At 34.0% G+C, this 16193-nt stretch overlaps 1 protein-coding gene across 1 annotated transcript in view; it reads right to left on the minus strand.

Moving 5' to 3' along the window:
* Window positions 1-6680: 6680 nt before the first annotated feature.
* The window catches only part of LOC140751785 (kin of IRRE-like protein 2), a 206348-nt gene continuing 196835 nt past the window's right edge, over window positions 6681-16193 (minus strand). Inside the window, exons 16-18 of the mRNA XM_073085824.1 lie at window positions 11959-12063; window positions 11039-11196; window positions 6681-10478 (exon numbers count right to left, since the gene is read on the minus strand). Coding sequence (XP_072941925.1) covers window positions 10359-10478; window positions 11039-11196; window positions 11959-12063 — 383 coding nt within the window. The 3' untranslated portion in view covers window positions 6681-10358. The remainder of the gene's footprint in view (window positions 10479-11038; window positions 11197-11958; window positions 12064-16193) is intronic.

Genomic DNA, 16193 nt, shown 5'->3' on the forward strand with positions numbered 1-16193 from the left:
TCATTGTACAGGAGCCAGTTGGAAAATGAATTCCAAAGAAGAAGCACTGTTATTGTTGTTACTCCTTCGACGTCGACAAAAACGAAAAAGAAAAACACGTACTTACATTGTGGGTTCAAGAAATATTAATTAATAGAGACGAAGATGGACATTTCTTTACACTTTATCCAATTTTACGAAAGAACGAGCAAAAATTTTTCAATTATTTTCGAATGTCCATTGCTTCTCTGTTTTTTATGTTTAGTTACTGTACTCTTGTCGTTTATAATTCCAAATACAAGCAAGTTTATTTACTGCTACAATTAGCATTTCAACATCAATATTGTCACTGGAGCTCATTTTATAAAACCGCAACGTTGTACCTACTCACACCTGAACTATTTGCTGTCAACTGACAAAATGGTGGTCGCGGTGCCGCTACAAACACAAACAACTGCAAGCGTCAACATAAGTCGACGTCTGCCGCTGATGCATTGACGGCTGCCGTGGAAAGGTATCGACGGCTACAGTTACCTCTGCCGTCGGCGATTTGCCGCTCGTCTATAAGAGGTCTTACAGTAACTCAACTGACTCAAGTAAATTAAATTTTAAACAAAACAAAAACAATACTAAGTATGATTGTACAAAACCTTCAGTGGTTATGTTCAACTTCCACTTGGCTGTTTTTTTTCACATACCCATAATGTTTTATTTTTGGAAGGTTTATACATTTTGAGTAAATAAACATCAGCTTCGCATGCGGATACAATTTGAAGCCGAGAGCCCATGGGATTCGTTTAATTAAATGATACGTACTCGGATATTCGCCAGTGGAGCCAAGCCTCGTTTATTTGCACGTTATTCGAGAATCGAGATTATCTATTATTTTTCGGCACGGACACAAACATTCAATTCTTTTCTCGACGGGAAAACACGAGATTGATTTATTGTTACGTCAAAAACATTTTTAGACAAAATTTTCACCCGAGACTTCGCATTTTATACAACATTGTTTAATAATAAGTTCAGAAGATCTGTTAGGAGATTAGTTTGACTTGCCTGAAAGATCATAACATGTTGGTGTTAGTGATGTAATTTGGGGTAAATCTATTTTTTCACTTTCGCGGATCTGTTATTAGTGTAAGTGTAAGTCCAATCTTTGTATCGAAAATAATGTACGCTGAAGTTGTTACAACTATAAGATGCTTAGGAATAAAGGAAAAAAAATTTAGAGGGAGCAGCGATTGAAGGTTGCTGATCACAACCCAGACTAATTAATTAATGTTGTCTCCTAAGATGCGTTTATGGGATTAAGGCATGTATAAACAAGTTTCATTTCTCTTCTCTCTTTTAATGATGTCAGAGAAATACAATAGTCCATTGTCGTCATTATCCAGCGATTACTGTAATTTTACTGGTATGGATCTTCTATAAGACGGAATAAACACTTCTCATTTGTTTTTCAGTATGTCATCATCATCAACCTGTTATTGTCCCACTACCGGCCACGGGTTTCCTCTCATAATTAAAAGAGTTAGGCCATAGACCACCGCGATGGCCAAGTGTTTTTGTTAACGTTTTTTTTTATAAATCTCGGGTGTGCTGGTTTCCTCACTATATTTTACGTCACCGTTTAAGCAAGTGATAATTAATTTCTAATAGGTGCCTGGGATTTGAACCTCGGACCCCTCGATCAAGAAGCCGAGTTGAAAAAGCAGTGATAGCCTAATAGTTAAGAATAACTATTAGGCTATCACTGCTTTTTCAGCAAGAACTAATTTATTAATTGTTTTCTCGTTCATTGCATCAACAAGTTAAAAATTCTTGACAAAAAGATGCGAAACCGACTTTGGACTTAGAAAATAAACAATTTATTTTGCTGATTGAACAAAAAGAACGTTGGCCATCATTTCTGATCGCAACTGTCGATAAGGCAACAATGGTTCACTGGCAACAAAAACATCAACGTACAAGCCTTTGTTCTGACAAAGACTGAAAATGTCAACAAGTGCGAATTTATTGGATTTGTAAAGGAGCATATTGTAACTTGTAATACATAAGAGACGGGTTGTCGGTCTAAAAGGACATCCAATAAAATTCAAATCAATTTCCCAGATATGAAATCCGCTTCAAGATACATTTTTGGGACCAGTATCATATCCAATTGCTTGGAATCCAGAGATATCCAGAGATATCCAATCCTTTGTACCTTATTTCTTCGACTTCTGTATTGTATGATTTATTTTGTGTACAAAAACTTATTAAATAAATAAAAAAAAAATATTTTGTTCGAGAAATGCAATTATTTCTTTCTTGACGTATTTGTAGAATTTGTGTATGAATCTGTTTTTTAAAGTTATTCACGCATGTTTACAAGACACGAGGCTTTAGTGGCAGACCCGAATTTTTGTAAGGTCTCTTATTCCTGCATTGCCCGCTGTATATCGTTTGGTTCTTATGACCATGTGCATGTTTTACCCTAACATTTGCAAAGTGTTAGACCGATGTTAAGAAATTACTATGAAATGCTTGTTCCACTGTTGGTACCAAGTATTTCCCTATAACGGGGGGAAACGACGCCCTTCTCATATGGGTTGCAGTGACGACATAGCAACAGTTAGGTCTCTAATATACGCAACAGGCTGCTCCGGCGATCATGTCGTTGTTATACTCGTAGATGTCGGAGGACGGTGGTGACCACATGTTATAAGGTTAACTACTTGTTCGATTACATTTAATAGTATTTTAAGAAAAGGTACTTTAGTCAAGAAACAATTATGTTATTAAAACGGATTTAACCAAAAAATATGTATCTTATCTCCAGCCCGCGTTCAAAGCAACTCACAAATATTTCAGTACCTTTTTAACTAAATCACAAGCAAAAAATACTTAACAAGAATCTTAAGGTACATTCTTGAAACAAAGGCATGTTTTGTTGTAACCATTCCTTTTTTCTTTAAACAAAAAGCCCCACAAACCCTGATTTACCACCGCTTTCAATTGTCGTCCCCATTGTCTATAAGATTACAGTATTCTTTCCCCAGTAACCAAAGGCATAAACAAGGAGAAACTCATCATCGTCTATGATGCCCAACCGTTAAATTCGCCACCTTTAGCTCTGCCAGATTCAACAAAGGGGAGCTGGAATAAAAATTCTTATCGCGTACCGCAATAGTCGAATATACAACCGCTCCGACCTCTTTCTGACTTTTTATTAGGCCGGTACCCCACATAAAATAATGCGCGATGACACGTCGATATGAGATTACTAAAATAATCGGTTTTAAACATGATATTTCTCTGTAGTTCGACCAAGACCACATCATTCTGCCTCGCTTACTTAACAGTAATGTAGGCTACTGTGTTTTGGAATTAGTTTATCATACTTCAAGAACTAGTTAAAAATATAATTGTAGAGTTTTAGGTCGCTGGTTTGATCCGAAATATAATTTTGATCCTTGTGCGCTAATGACGATAGTGGAGGTGAATAAATGTATAAATACCGTTGAGTGGTGCGCAGCTCCCTTCGCTGACCGGTCGTCCTTGATGCACTCACTCACTCCTGACTCCCGAATAGGGTCCCAGGACCCCCGTTATAAATATAAAACTATATTACGTCTCGAGACGAATTCCGAATACCGACTGTCCGTACAATGTGTGTTAAGACAGAAACGTCAACCTTTTAAATTTTGAATTTACTCCTTTTATTTATAATCAGTATTTCGACCAGTTATAAATACTGAACAATAATAAATGCAATATGTGAGTCGAAAACAATTATTAATGAAAAAACAGACTCATTTTTGTAATTTATTGTAATAAAAGTAAGATGCACAAAGTCCACTCGATGTTAAGTGATCAATGCCTCCTACTTCTTTTAAGGACTGAATAAATTCAGTGCAGTGTAGAACCCTTTTTTGTTGGACTCCGATGGCATCACTGCCACACATTTCTTTCTGCTTAATAACAGCAGTGTTAAACGATCCTTTATTCCGGTTTAAAGGGTGAGGGAAGGGAGAAATACTTTTGAAAGACGTTCCAGCTTCATTAAGTAGACTGCATGTTCGCTTGTTACTTCTATATTATAAAAATAATGTCACAATATCCCAAAGAAAAATAAAAAAAATACATGTCTACTTATTTTCAATATCGTAATGGCTCGGCCTCGCTTTCGTAGTGTGACATCGAAACAACAGTGCGGAGATATCGCGAGACCCTATCCGTTTATGTCAGAAAGAAAATTGAGGATTGAGTATTTCACCTTATTTTGGAGGAAAGGAAAAATTACAATGCGATATTCAGATACATTTTCGTTCATGTATAAGTTATATTCTGTGCTTTTAAGCATTTTGTCTGGTAAATAATAAATGTTGACATTATTATACACATTTTTATACCTATCCCACTTACACTATTTTTTTAATATGTAGAAAATCTTAGATTATTCAAAATAATGCTTCATAACAATATCTTCGCGAAAACGGATACGTCACATGTATGAGGAACTCGGTATGACGATTGATTTACGTTTTCGATCACTTTCTTCATATACTTACCTCCACCTAGCGCCTATGCTGGAAAAATGCTAGTAGGAAGAAATCCTAAGAGTTGAGAGATACGCAGGAATGGTTTTTTTTTCAGAATCCGCACGCGTTGCGCAGACACTCCTGTAGCTGTGAGTAAGGTAAGCTAATAATCAGTTCTAAGTATATTAAGACTATTTGTTATCGGAATTCTTTTACTTGTTTAGAAAACTTCAATAGTCATTATTTTAGTTACTTTAAACTTTCATAGGATTAAACGTAAATTTATATATGAGGTGTCGCGAGTCTAACTTCTTTGAAATAGCGCATATGTTATCGGCTCCAGTTAACCTCTGTGTTATATATTCGTTATCTGTGCTATATATTCGTTCTGTGCTATATATACTCGAATTCGTAACAGCTGTCTATCGGTAGCAGTGATCATTAAGCATAAGCTAAATTGCATGTTCGTTTCCTCCTTTAATCATATAAAAAATATTCATAGAATCTACATAAATATTACATGTTCATAAATTTGGAGTTTTATTATACTACTATTATACTTTAAAAACTATTATTTAGTATTATTTGTTGAAGGCGGTAGAACTCTTTGTGGTTTGACTCCGGCGGCTGCCTATTTCTGCCTTATAACATCAGTGTTCAGCGCTGCTGTGTTCTCGTTTGAAGGGTGTAGTAAGGGAGACATACTTTTCCGAGGCGTTCCCGCTTAGTCCTCAAGAGTAGTGGCGCATCTGAGGATCATTACAGATAACATGGGTGGCAGTAGCCACTTACCATCAGGTGGACTGTATATATGTCTGCTACTCCTATATAGTACTTCGCTATATTATATACAAACAAACAAACAAACGCTTTCTACACTCACAGACCCACACTAGGATTCCCTGTATCGTGGGTGCCATTGACATAGACATAGACACACCTAGACAAATACACAAACACCCAGACCCAGAAACAGAAATCTAAATTCATCATTTAGATATCCGTCTGGCCGGGGATCGAACCCGGGACCCTCTGCGTGTCAGACCGGTATGGTGACCGCTCCGCCACGCGGGTCGTCAAATTATATAAAAAAAATGTTTGATTTAGAGATTATTAAATTTTTCCATTCAACGAAATTGGTGTAGCCTGCAAAACATATGCCATTTCACAAAACAATGTTTTAATTATGATCCAGGGAGGAACCAGGTACCGTCCTCTAGGTACGTGAACAGTGGGACGGATTTATGCCTGCATTTGTTACTATTTTTAGATAATTTCAGTTAGCCGTCAATCACCGTGTTACACGAGGTCAGTAAGCAGCATTACGCTGTTTGTCCATGACGGCGCCGAATTATTTATTATAGCAGCTTATACGTATACGTCCGTCACCCGAGCACCGTTATCCCGGCCGCCGATATTCCGAGTAGATCGGCGTGACCGCTAGGTCGGCACTGAGTTTTTGACGGACCGATGTGCCAGTAATATAAAACACATTGGAACTTGTCCATACATAGCCGTCACATGAGTGACAGTTGGAACAAAATAAACCGCCGATATCGGTCGTAGTGGACAAACTATCGCCGTCACGACATAATTAAAATCGGCCCGAAATAATCTCGTTCTCGGTATCGGCTCGGTGACGGTGCAGTGGACAAACAGTCTTACTCTGAAGATGACGCACCGAGTAAAGTTATTTATAAAGCTTTTTAAAAAAAACATTGTCGGTCCTATCCTAACAATATCGAATATAGAAACGATACAATAGTTGCAGAAGCTACATCGGTCATAAATAATAATTATATTGTCCACCTCTGACAATAATTTTTCACCTTCACGTTATTCTATTTGAGTGAATGTTGACTTTTCAGCAAAAACCTTTCAAAATTTTTCAATGGAAAATGAAATATTTTTCATTATGAATTCGAAATAAATAAAAAATATCTTTACATTTATAGAATATTGAAATAATCTCGTGTGCATTTCAGCCAAATCCCATTTAAAATTCTGCTCACGAGTTTCGCGCGGACTTAGTCGGTCATTCATTTAATTACGGCACAGTATAAGTATAGATATTTGTACTGTGATTACGGTTATGTATAAAAAAACTACAATGTAATTTTCTAATAAGCAAATTTATTGTTACAAGAAGATTTACACACGAGTATCTGCTTAACATTTACGATATGTCAAGAAGTCTTCGAAAAATCACAAAAATGTATTCCTCAAATTAAACTTAACGTACCGATATATAAATAGAAATATATATATTAAATTCATGTATATTTAATTTAATTTAGTAAATAAATATTTTCCCTTATGGATTTAATGTCAACAACAAATTCAAATGAAATATAATTTGCTATACGTAAATAACTGCAAAACAGTATATGACAGACATTAAGTTACAATATTTTACGATAATTAAGTTTTAACAATTTAGTTATTATAATTTATCATTGGATTAATTATTTACATTTACTAAAAAAAATACATCAATATATTTCCATCTAATTAAATAATATAGTCTTATTAAAGAGAACATTTAGTTTAATTATACACCATCAAAGTAGGTTACCTTACCTTAAGTTTAACATTAAATGTAATAAACTTCGTAGCATCACAGTGAATCATTAAATTATAATTATACATTAATATTTTACATACAAGTGAGTTACAGATTACTGCGAAATGTGGTATATTTTATTACAACAAAAAATATATGCACAAAGAATAATAATTTATAATGTCTTGAGTTTTAGATTTCATTCCCGTTTCAAAAGTAATAACATAAAATCTGGAGGCACGGCAGTGCCTCCACCAAGTCGAGCCAAAAAAAAAGCGGCACGGCCGTACCATTCTTTTCTCGAAGCAATTCGGCCCATTTTTGACCCCCTGTTATAATATAATAATAATTGATATGGTGTTCTGATATGTGAAATAGATTTTTTCGTTAAAATAATCCAAATATTCCTGTTTTATATAAGTTAAACATTTTATTGTCTGTGTTTCTTTCAAACACCTTTCATTCATTTACCTTAATAAAAATTTGACATATATTTATTAGTCAATCATCACGAAATCTACATTAATTCAATTCAACAATATTAATTATAATAATACGTTGAGCCCCTTAATAACAATTATTTCTACAACATTTCCGTTTAGTGAATTACATAGAAGTGCCTTAAATGAATTCAAGTGGAATATTTACACTGTTCTTCTTACATGTATATTAACACAATATTGAAATTAATTATCTATATTTTATATCTATACATAAATAGGCAAAAAACTATTTAGTAACTTTTTTTTACTTGTCATTCGTATTATTTTTTAGTTTGATTGCACGTCCTTTGAAAAGTTACGTTTGAGGTTGAAAATGTGAAAGCTCTTCTATCAAAATGCTCTAATATATTTTTTTCTAAGAAGAAAAATATTGTCCGCAAATTTTAATCATTTTTTGGAAATATTTTCGTAATTTTGGATTTTACGATACTAAATATAGTACCAAAGTTGTAGATAATAAAATTTGAGAACATAATAGTTTTACAAATTTTCTGTGCGACGAATAGTTTGAAATATAGTGTGAAAACGACGTGCATCACTTTTTCAAGATAGCGTCTGAAGCACAAGTATTGCACCACACAAACTTGGATAACTCCTAACGTTACACATACCTCCTCTTGGCGTCCATAAAATAAATTTATATCTTCTGACTTTTGCTTTTCTGACTAAGGTTGAAAAATTGGACTGAATTTCAATGTTCTAAACTAAAATTGACAAATTTTAGTGTTATCAATCAAAAAAATATCAAATTTTCAATATAAAGTATAGTCATATAAATATCTTAATTAAGAAACAAAAATATTCATAATTATATTTTTTAAATACATTATATCTATATTACCTTATATCTATATTTATAATTATTATATTACATTTAAGGAAACGTCATAGTTAAGACAGTCTTTATTTAAATTATTATATTATACATACATAATTCGATGTACTTAAATGAAATATAACCTACTGGCTAAATATAATTGAAAATTTTGATCACTATATTATAATCTGAAAATACAAATTTGAAACAGATTTTTAATTGCACATTTACCTAAAAATCGAGTCAGTTTACGAAAAAGATTTCAACGATATACTTTTACACGATCCATTCTATCGTCGTATTTGTAATACAAAAATTATGATATTGACATTACATGGAACAGAGATCTAAATTAATTACTAAGGTGACCGCTCTAATTAAAACGAATGGAACGTAAATTCATCTCGTCTACGAGTTATATTTAATAGATTGTAAGCTATGCATGATCGTACTTTTAACGGTTTCTGTGAAATTAAGATATTATAATAATATGTTTAGCTGTCGTTTATGAAATGAAGTCGAACTACGGTTACCAACAAGGTTTGATACAACATCAAGTGCATTGATCCGTTGTATCCTATAAAAGAATTGGATAGTATAGGTTCAAATGTTACATCAACAAAATATTTTTACTTTGAAGTCCAGTTTTTCATGTATTTGTCCTTTCTGAAGTACAGTCGAACGGACGTCTGCACTGAGGCCATGTTTTATTCACGTTCCGTACACCGCTTGACGTGCGACGGGCGCTCTCGGTGCACTTGACGTTTTTAAATACGGTTCAAGTTACCAGGTAACCGCCATACCGCAAAAACTACCCGCCCTGACGTTTTATATCCGTAGCATGCGTCCGACCGCGTTATCTAAGCCATTGAGTCGATCGAGTTATGGTCCGTTTTAAAACTGCCCGCTCTAAAAATAGCTGTTTTGTAGACGTTACTGTAACGTGGACGAATTTTATACTTTTGTCTTTAGGAATTTATTCTTTAGGTAAGCACTTTAAATTAGTCTTTAGGGGGTTAGGCTAAACTAATCTATTACTGTTATTACTCAGTTCCGGCTTTTAGAATTTCGGAATTAGAATGTGGATTACTAAACTTCACGTACTTTGGAGATATTGGTAAAATTATTATATATCATGTAAAAATTAGTTTACTCGTATAATCAAATCAATCAACTCAGAAGAGTAACAGAGTAACGATGAATCACATGGATTCATTATGGATGTAAAAATTGGCTTAAAAAGCACATCATTAACAAAATATCAGATGGTAGTCTAAAATAATTTGATAATGTTATGTTTATTTGAGTTCTTTTGAGTTGTCACAAAAATATATCTTTGCGGTAAATATTTGACGCATTCCAAATATTAAGGCCACACCATAATATATTCTTTTAAGTTTTTCTTTGTCATAATTGACGCATTAATAAAATGGAGAAGTAAACTTTATAACTAATTAGTTTCCAACCTATATCTGAATGTAGCCAAAACTATTTAATAATTAGAAAATACTTAAATAATTAAAGAATGTTAATTACAGAAATGAGAATTACACATAGCGTATGACAATCAAAGTGACAGATAAAATAAAACTTGTAATTGAATTCTAAAAGGTGCAATTAATTTCTTCTCACAACATCTTTAAATTTTATCTATATTTCCTTTTTGAAAGTCAATACCGTACATTCGAAACAATATCGTAATATCAATTTAAATTCCTAAAATAATTAAAAAAAAAAACAGTATAATTGAAATTCATTAATATCAAATATTCGTCAATGCAATGCTTACGTTATTTAAAACGATACTGTACTCGTACATCCAAAATATATGTAAAAATGAACAAGTATAAAATCTAGCTTATCCTCGAATGAGTATACTCGATAGTGTCAAGTACGCAAAAAGATGTTACATTACTGACGCACCTGATTAATTAATAATATTTAGACAATTTTCCTATACGTTACACTGCTTAGACGCAACTCTCCCGCGCGTTCGCTAGGAGCGGCGTCCTCGTCGTAACGATCTCTCTCCGTCGTGACAGCGTGCCGCTCGTCACGCTGCGGCGATCTTCCGCGAGTGTACTGATACTCTGTAAGAGTATCTTGGGTTATTTGACGCTCAATTGAACTCGTCTAGGATGTTGGCCAAATTGGCAATCATGATCATTTGCAGACGTTTCGGTAAAACTTAGAATGGAGTTTTTGACTATTTTTGTAAGGAAATCAATGTAAATACCGAAACAAAGAGTATTTTTTATTTTTCTTTATGAATACTGATCGTTTTCGTATTTTTATAGCATTTTATAAGATAGGAAATATTTTTTATACAATTATTTAATAATTTAATGTACAAAGAAATATTATTATTACAAATTTATAGTGTATATAAAAGTATCTACTCGAATGCATTACAATCTATTGGATGAAAATAGTACCTTTCATGTTAAATAACATTTTAATCTACCGTATGGAATAACCATTGATAATAAAAAGCTCGTTATAACTCAATACGAGCCGCATTCAAGCGCATATCGGAGAGAATTTGAAAGCAATGCTGATGAAAAGCGCACATGAGAAAGATATATCGATGCAGTCAAATTTCCCCTATATCACACAGTCAGTTTTGGAAAAAAATACGTTGCTTTCATACCTGTACGTCAGAGGCAGGTGTGTTCGGCGTGCAAGGAGCATTCGTCCGTCCTTCGTGCAGGCTGTGGGCACTCCGGGACAAACCCACGGGGGGCGACAACACGGCCCCGTACGGAGGGGGCTCCGGCGGTCGTTCCAAATCGCGTGTGCAGTTGAAATCTAATAAAAAATAAAAAGATTAACTTTTTTCATTTCGTCCGTGTATCAAATAACGAGTTACGAAAAATGTCCATTATAGGAAAATGTATTTAAACTTGGCTGATCCGTATTTGAAAGCGATAACCCGGTTTGTTGATAAATTGGTTTGCTGGTAAATTGTAAACTATGTTTTATTAACAAAATTTACTTATTTAGTAGTTATATAGTACATATTTTCCGATGTTCAAAACTATAAGTTGCGACAACGGTTTAAGTGCACAGCCCTACTTATTATTACCACAGCGCAAAGTGTTTTTGTCATGGAATATAAACGGCGACAACTGTGATTACAATAATTTAATTGGTACCATTAGTAGTTAAAATTTTCAGACCATTTAATAACGAAAATCTATGTCTTGTAAACGCAAAACTGAAGTCAGCATAACTTCAATCTATCTTCTTATCTGTCTTTTATGTCATGTATTATACTGAATACTAGTCTATATTAGACTAGTATTAAGAGTATTATAAAAAACTATAAGTATACAAGTATAAACTTCGGACGCAGTTTACGGGTAACCAGCCGATACTACCAATTTCATGCGTACTTTCGTGCTTAAGTGGGTAGGTTGAACCGCCAATCCCGGATGTTATCATAGTATGGCAGTACTTAAGCTTAGTTGAAGGCCTATGAAACAGACGACGCAGTTGCTGCAAAACAGATACCGGTACCCCCTGTATGCATTGGAGAAAAGTGGTGAGAGGAACAAAGGAAAAGATTACCTTTCCCGAGCGGCACCACATCTGGGTTCTTGTCGTCCGGCTGCACTGGAGAGTGGGTTGAGTTTCCGGTCGGACCTTTGTATGTTTTCACTGTTTGCACTGGAGCTGAAAAACACATGGAATCTGAGCATGGGATTTTTGAGGAAAATTCGCTAAGTGAGAGTCCAACACGGAGGTTTCCGTACCACCAAATTTATGTTATTTCTTATTTTTAGTGTTTGATATCATAGGAGCCATAGAAATAGTAGTAAATGCGCCGTAATTTGAACCGGTAATGGGTATCTACCTATTAATGGGTTAATGGGTATCTACCCATTAACTGTTCAATAGAAAAAGCAAAAAGCGCCAAATAATAGCAATTTCCTTATAGTGACCTCCATTTGTTTTAAAACTATTTACTTTTAGTATTTCTTGTTATAACGAATAGACACTTGTTATTTGTAAAATATGTATAACGGTGGTATAAAAGCAAGTGTCTATTCGGTTTTCATCTATTACGGTTCAAGAAATAGAGCAGACAGTTAGGCAGCGGAGGCTTAGTAATAAGGTTTCTATTTTCGCTTGGATGCGGAACCCTAAAAATGCTACGCAAAAGTTTATATAAGTCAAACGACATACCATAAGGTATACTTGTGTACGGTGCACTTGATGCGATCAAATGATGAATTTTGAATGTACGAGTAGATCGGTTCTACTTCAGAAGCACTACTACCACACCTGTTTCTGCCCAATAACAGCCAATAACAGTTCAGCGCAGCTATTCCGGTTTGAATTCAAATACAAACAAGCAGCGAAACACCTTCCGAAGCTGGTGGTAATTTGTTGACGTTCAAAAAGTATTCTATATGAATCAATTTTGAATAAATGAGATTTGGAATTTGAATTTGAATGGTGTGGTAAAGAATACACTTATCTGAAGCGTTCTAACTTAGTTCTCACAGGTAACAACGCGTCTGTAACCAATCTCAGTTAGGACTTTAATCTTAATCTGGGGTTGGTTATTGATATCGATGCGCGACAGTACCTACCCATTTAGCATCAGGTGGACTATATCGTTTGCCACTACGATTAGGTAAATATTTCTCGTTACAATTAAATAATAAATTATTATAATGTCAAACAAAACTAACACGCGAGCTTACATACGAGTCCGTTTAGTGGACGCCCTTATATTAGTAGAGACAACTTAACGTGTAATATTTTGTAACCGATATTGAAACATAAAGTGTGTCAAGCAATATGTAGCTTATTTTAACTTACATTCACTCACGCTGTAACATCGCAATAAAATACGGACCTTTTAAGTAATTGCACATTCAATAGCTATCATTAATACAACGTAAAAGTTTTATTGCTACTGATATCGGCACTTTATAGTTAAATAAAAGAAGTTCATGATAATATCTGTGTCAGTTTACTACAGTTGATGACTATCGTTAATAAGTTTTTGTACACAAAATAAATCATACAATACAGAAGTCATAGAAATAAGGTACAAAGGATTGCTTATTCCTCAATGGAATTACTTCCAGCAACCCTGGGACAGGAATGTGCATGTGAAAATCAAAATAAGTGTGCAAAAAATCAATAATATTAATAAAAATAATAAATATATAATAAACAGACAGACAGAGGATTCGAGTATTCCTGCGAAGTCGGATTGGGAGCTACTTGAGATCCTTGCAAAAATGAGAAACACGATCAATTTTTCGTAGACCAAAAATGGATTACTACGTAGAAATTATTAAAAAATGACTTTTTCGGTCCACGGAAAAGATCATATGTAATTTAAACGCCCATCAGAATTAATTGTCCCGCCAGAAGCATGTCAAATTTAAGGTAAAATAGGCCCTTCCGTGTTTAAACCCCGGGGTTGATACCTGAAGAATGTTACAAGATTGTGGTTTGAAGCATACACACGAAATATAGTTAAAATGGTGATTTGAAACTCGATCCCTCGATAGGGGGATCTGTAGCACTACCATGAGTTTACAAAAGTATTACTCGCTAGCGACTGCGTAAAATAAATGTATGAAAAATTGTACAGCGCCTCTGGTTGTTACTCGTAGAACTAAATTCCATAGTGTGAGCCACTCGTAACGTAAAAAAACCTATCGAAATCAAATCGCTAGCGAATGTCATTATGATCTATTGCCATACAAATTCGGTCCCATGAGTCATTAATTTGACAGACGTTGTCAAGAAATACCGTAACGATAGTAGTTATGTTATTCACTAGCAAAATGACAATAGTTTTCTATTTACAATTTCTATAGTGGCGTTTCTATGCCAACTCATGGTAGCGCTACTGGTATTCGAATAATAGATACGCACCTTTGATTCTTTGAAGTTTTTACCATATAGCATATTAGTAATTAAATAAATTATCACTTGCTACAATAATGAAAAAAAAACATTGTGAGGAAATCTACACGCCTTTAGAGATTCCTTTAGAGAGAACGAGGTTTAAATAAAATGTCAAAGATATATGCAATATGCATGACGGTATAAATTTTCGGGCAAATGATTGCTTAAATAAATCCTTCTTCGATCGTAAATAATTATAGGAATCTTGTCAATATCTCACAAACTCACAAAACAATAAAATATTCGGAGATAATATTGAATTGCGATATCAACAACAACATGGTTACGCAGAGGTGACGTCACGAATTCTGATTGGTGTTCGATGACACTTATCAATGTCTGTATTTTCATGTATTTATTTTGTTAAAAATATTAAATAACCTTAATATATTATGATAATATTAAACTTGATTTTCATAAAGATTAAACCTTCATCAATTACGTATAACAAATATTTTTTTAATATTTTGATTAGTGGCAACTAGCCTATTATGAACTGACAACCATAAACCTTTTTTGTCTTCTCTAAAAACCTTTCATAGATATTGTTGTTCACAGTTTATTAAGTAGACATTGATAATTAATATTTTCTATTGTAAATTAAATTTGCTTCCGATAAATAAAAGGGTCTTTAAGAAACGATAGCATTTCCTACTTCGTGATAAAAGCTCCTAAATTACAACTGGTTTCGGACTACGCTGACCTATATAGTTTTTTTAATGTGACAGTAGACCTAGTTCAGTTGTTTACTCTTAATAGAGCGGTGCCAACAAAAGTGGTCTTTTGGCACAGAGCTATATCTAAAATTTTGCAGTTCTAACTCATGAACTAGAACCATGAACTATTTTTACGATGTTTTTCAATTGTGTATACATATATCCGGACAGCAAAAAAAAAGGATTCGAAAACTTTATATTTCGGCTACTTTCAAAACCGCTTCGCCACTGTGTAGGACCCCAACCTTATTAAATCTTTAGCAACACCCATTTATAGTGTAAAATGTTTTTACAGTAGAAATTATTATATTAACAAAAACCCAACTGCTTAAAAAATGCAGCATAGGTACTCCTGCAATTTAGACGAATCCAACGACACGTCATAATTAAGTTAAAATCCATCAAGCCGTTCTCAAAATATCTAAATAAAATTCTTGTTAATTTTAGGTATACAAGTTCGATTTCTTTTAAGAGATTGTTTTAATTACTACTAAAATTCAGCAATGCCTATATAAACCAACATGTCGGAAACCAGAACGTTTCCCATCCTGATTTATCGGACTTTGCTACGCTTATATGGAGTAGCTTAATGGGTTGAAGATTGCCACTGCAGCTTAGCCCTTAGTAACTGGAGTAGTGCACTGTGGTCTTAGAGTAAGCCATGAATTTATCGCAATGTAATCCGTAGCGCTTAGCAGAGATTGTAACGTACGAAGTTTACCTTCCATTCCCCATTACTATGCAATCTATGAGTTAACAATGAGGTACACCTGAGAGCTAAGACGAAACACGTGCTCCGAATATACAACATATATATAAAATTCTCGTGTCACAATGTTAGTTACCGTACTCCTCCGAAACGGCTTTACCGATTTTCACCAAATTTTATATGCATTCAGTATATCTGAGAATCGGCTACTATCTATATTTTATACCCCTAAGTGATAAGGGTTGTTCACCCTTAACGTTTTTTTTTTTATATTGCAACACAACGTTTGCCGGGTAAGCTAGTACATATACATATATATTTTAATTATCAGTTTTGTTTCTGCCGGCGTAAATAGTTATTTACTAAAGAACTTACACTTTTTGCTAAAACAAAATAATGGAAATTATTTGATAATTAACATTTTTTTCATACGTAAATAACCG

This window comes from Epargyreus clarus, unplaced genomic scaffold (assembly GCF_041222505.1).
Source record: "Epargyreus clarus isolate Ecla_fem2 unplaced genomic scaffold, WU_Ecla_fem_2.2 ptg000023l, whole genome shotgun sequence".
NCBI classification, from domain to species: Eukaryota; Metazoa; Arthropoda; class Insecta; order Lepidoptera; family Hesperiidae; genus Epargyreus; species Epargyreus clarus.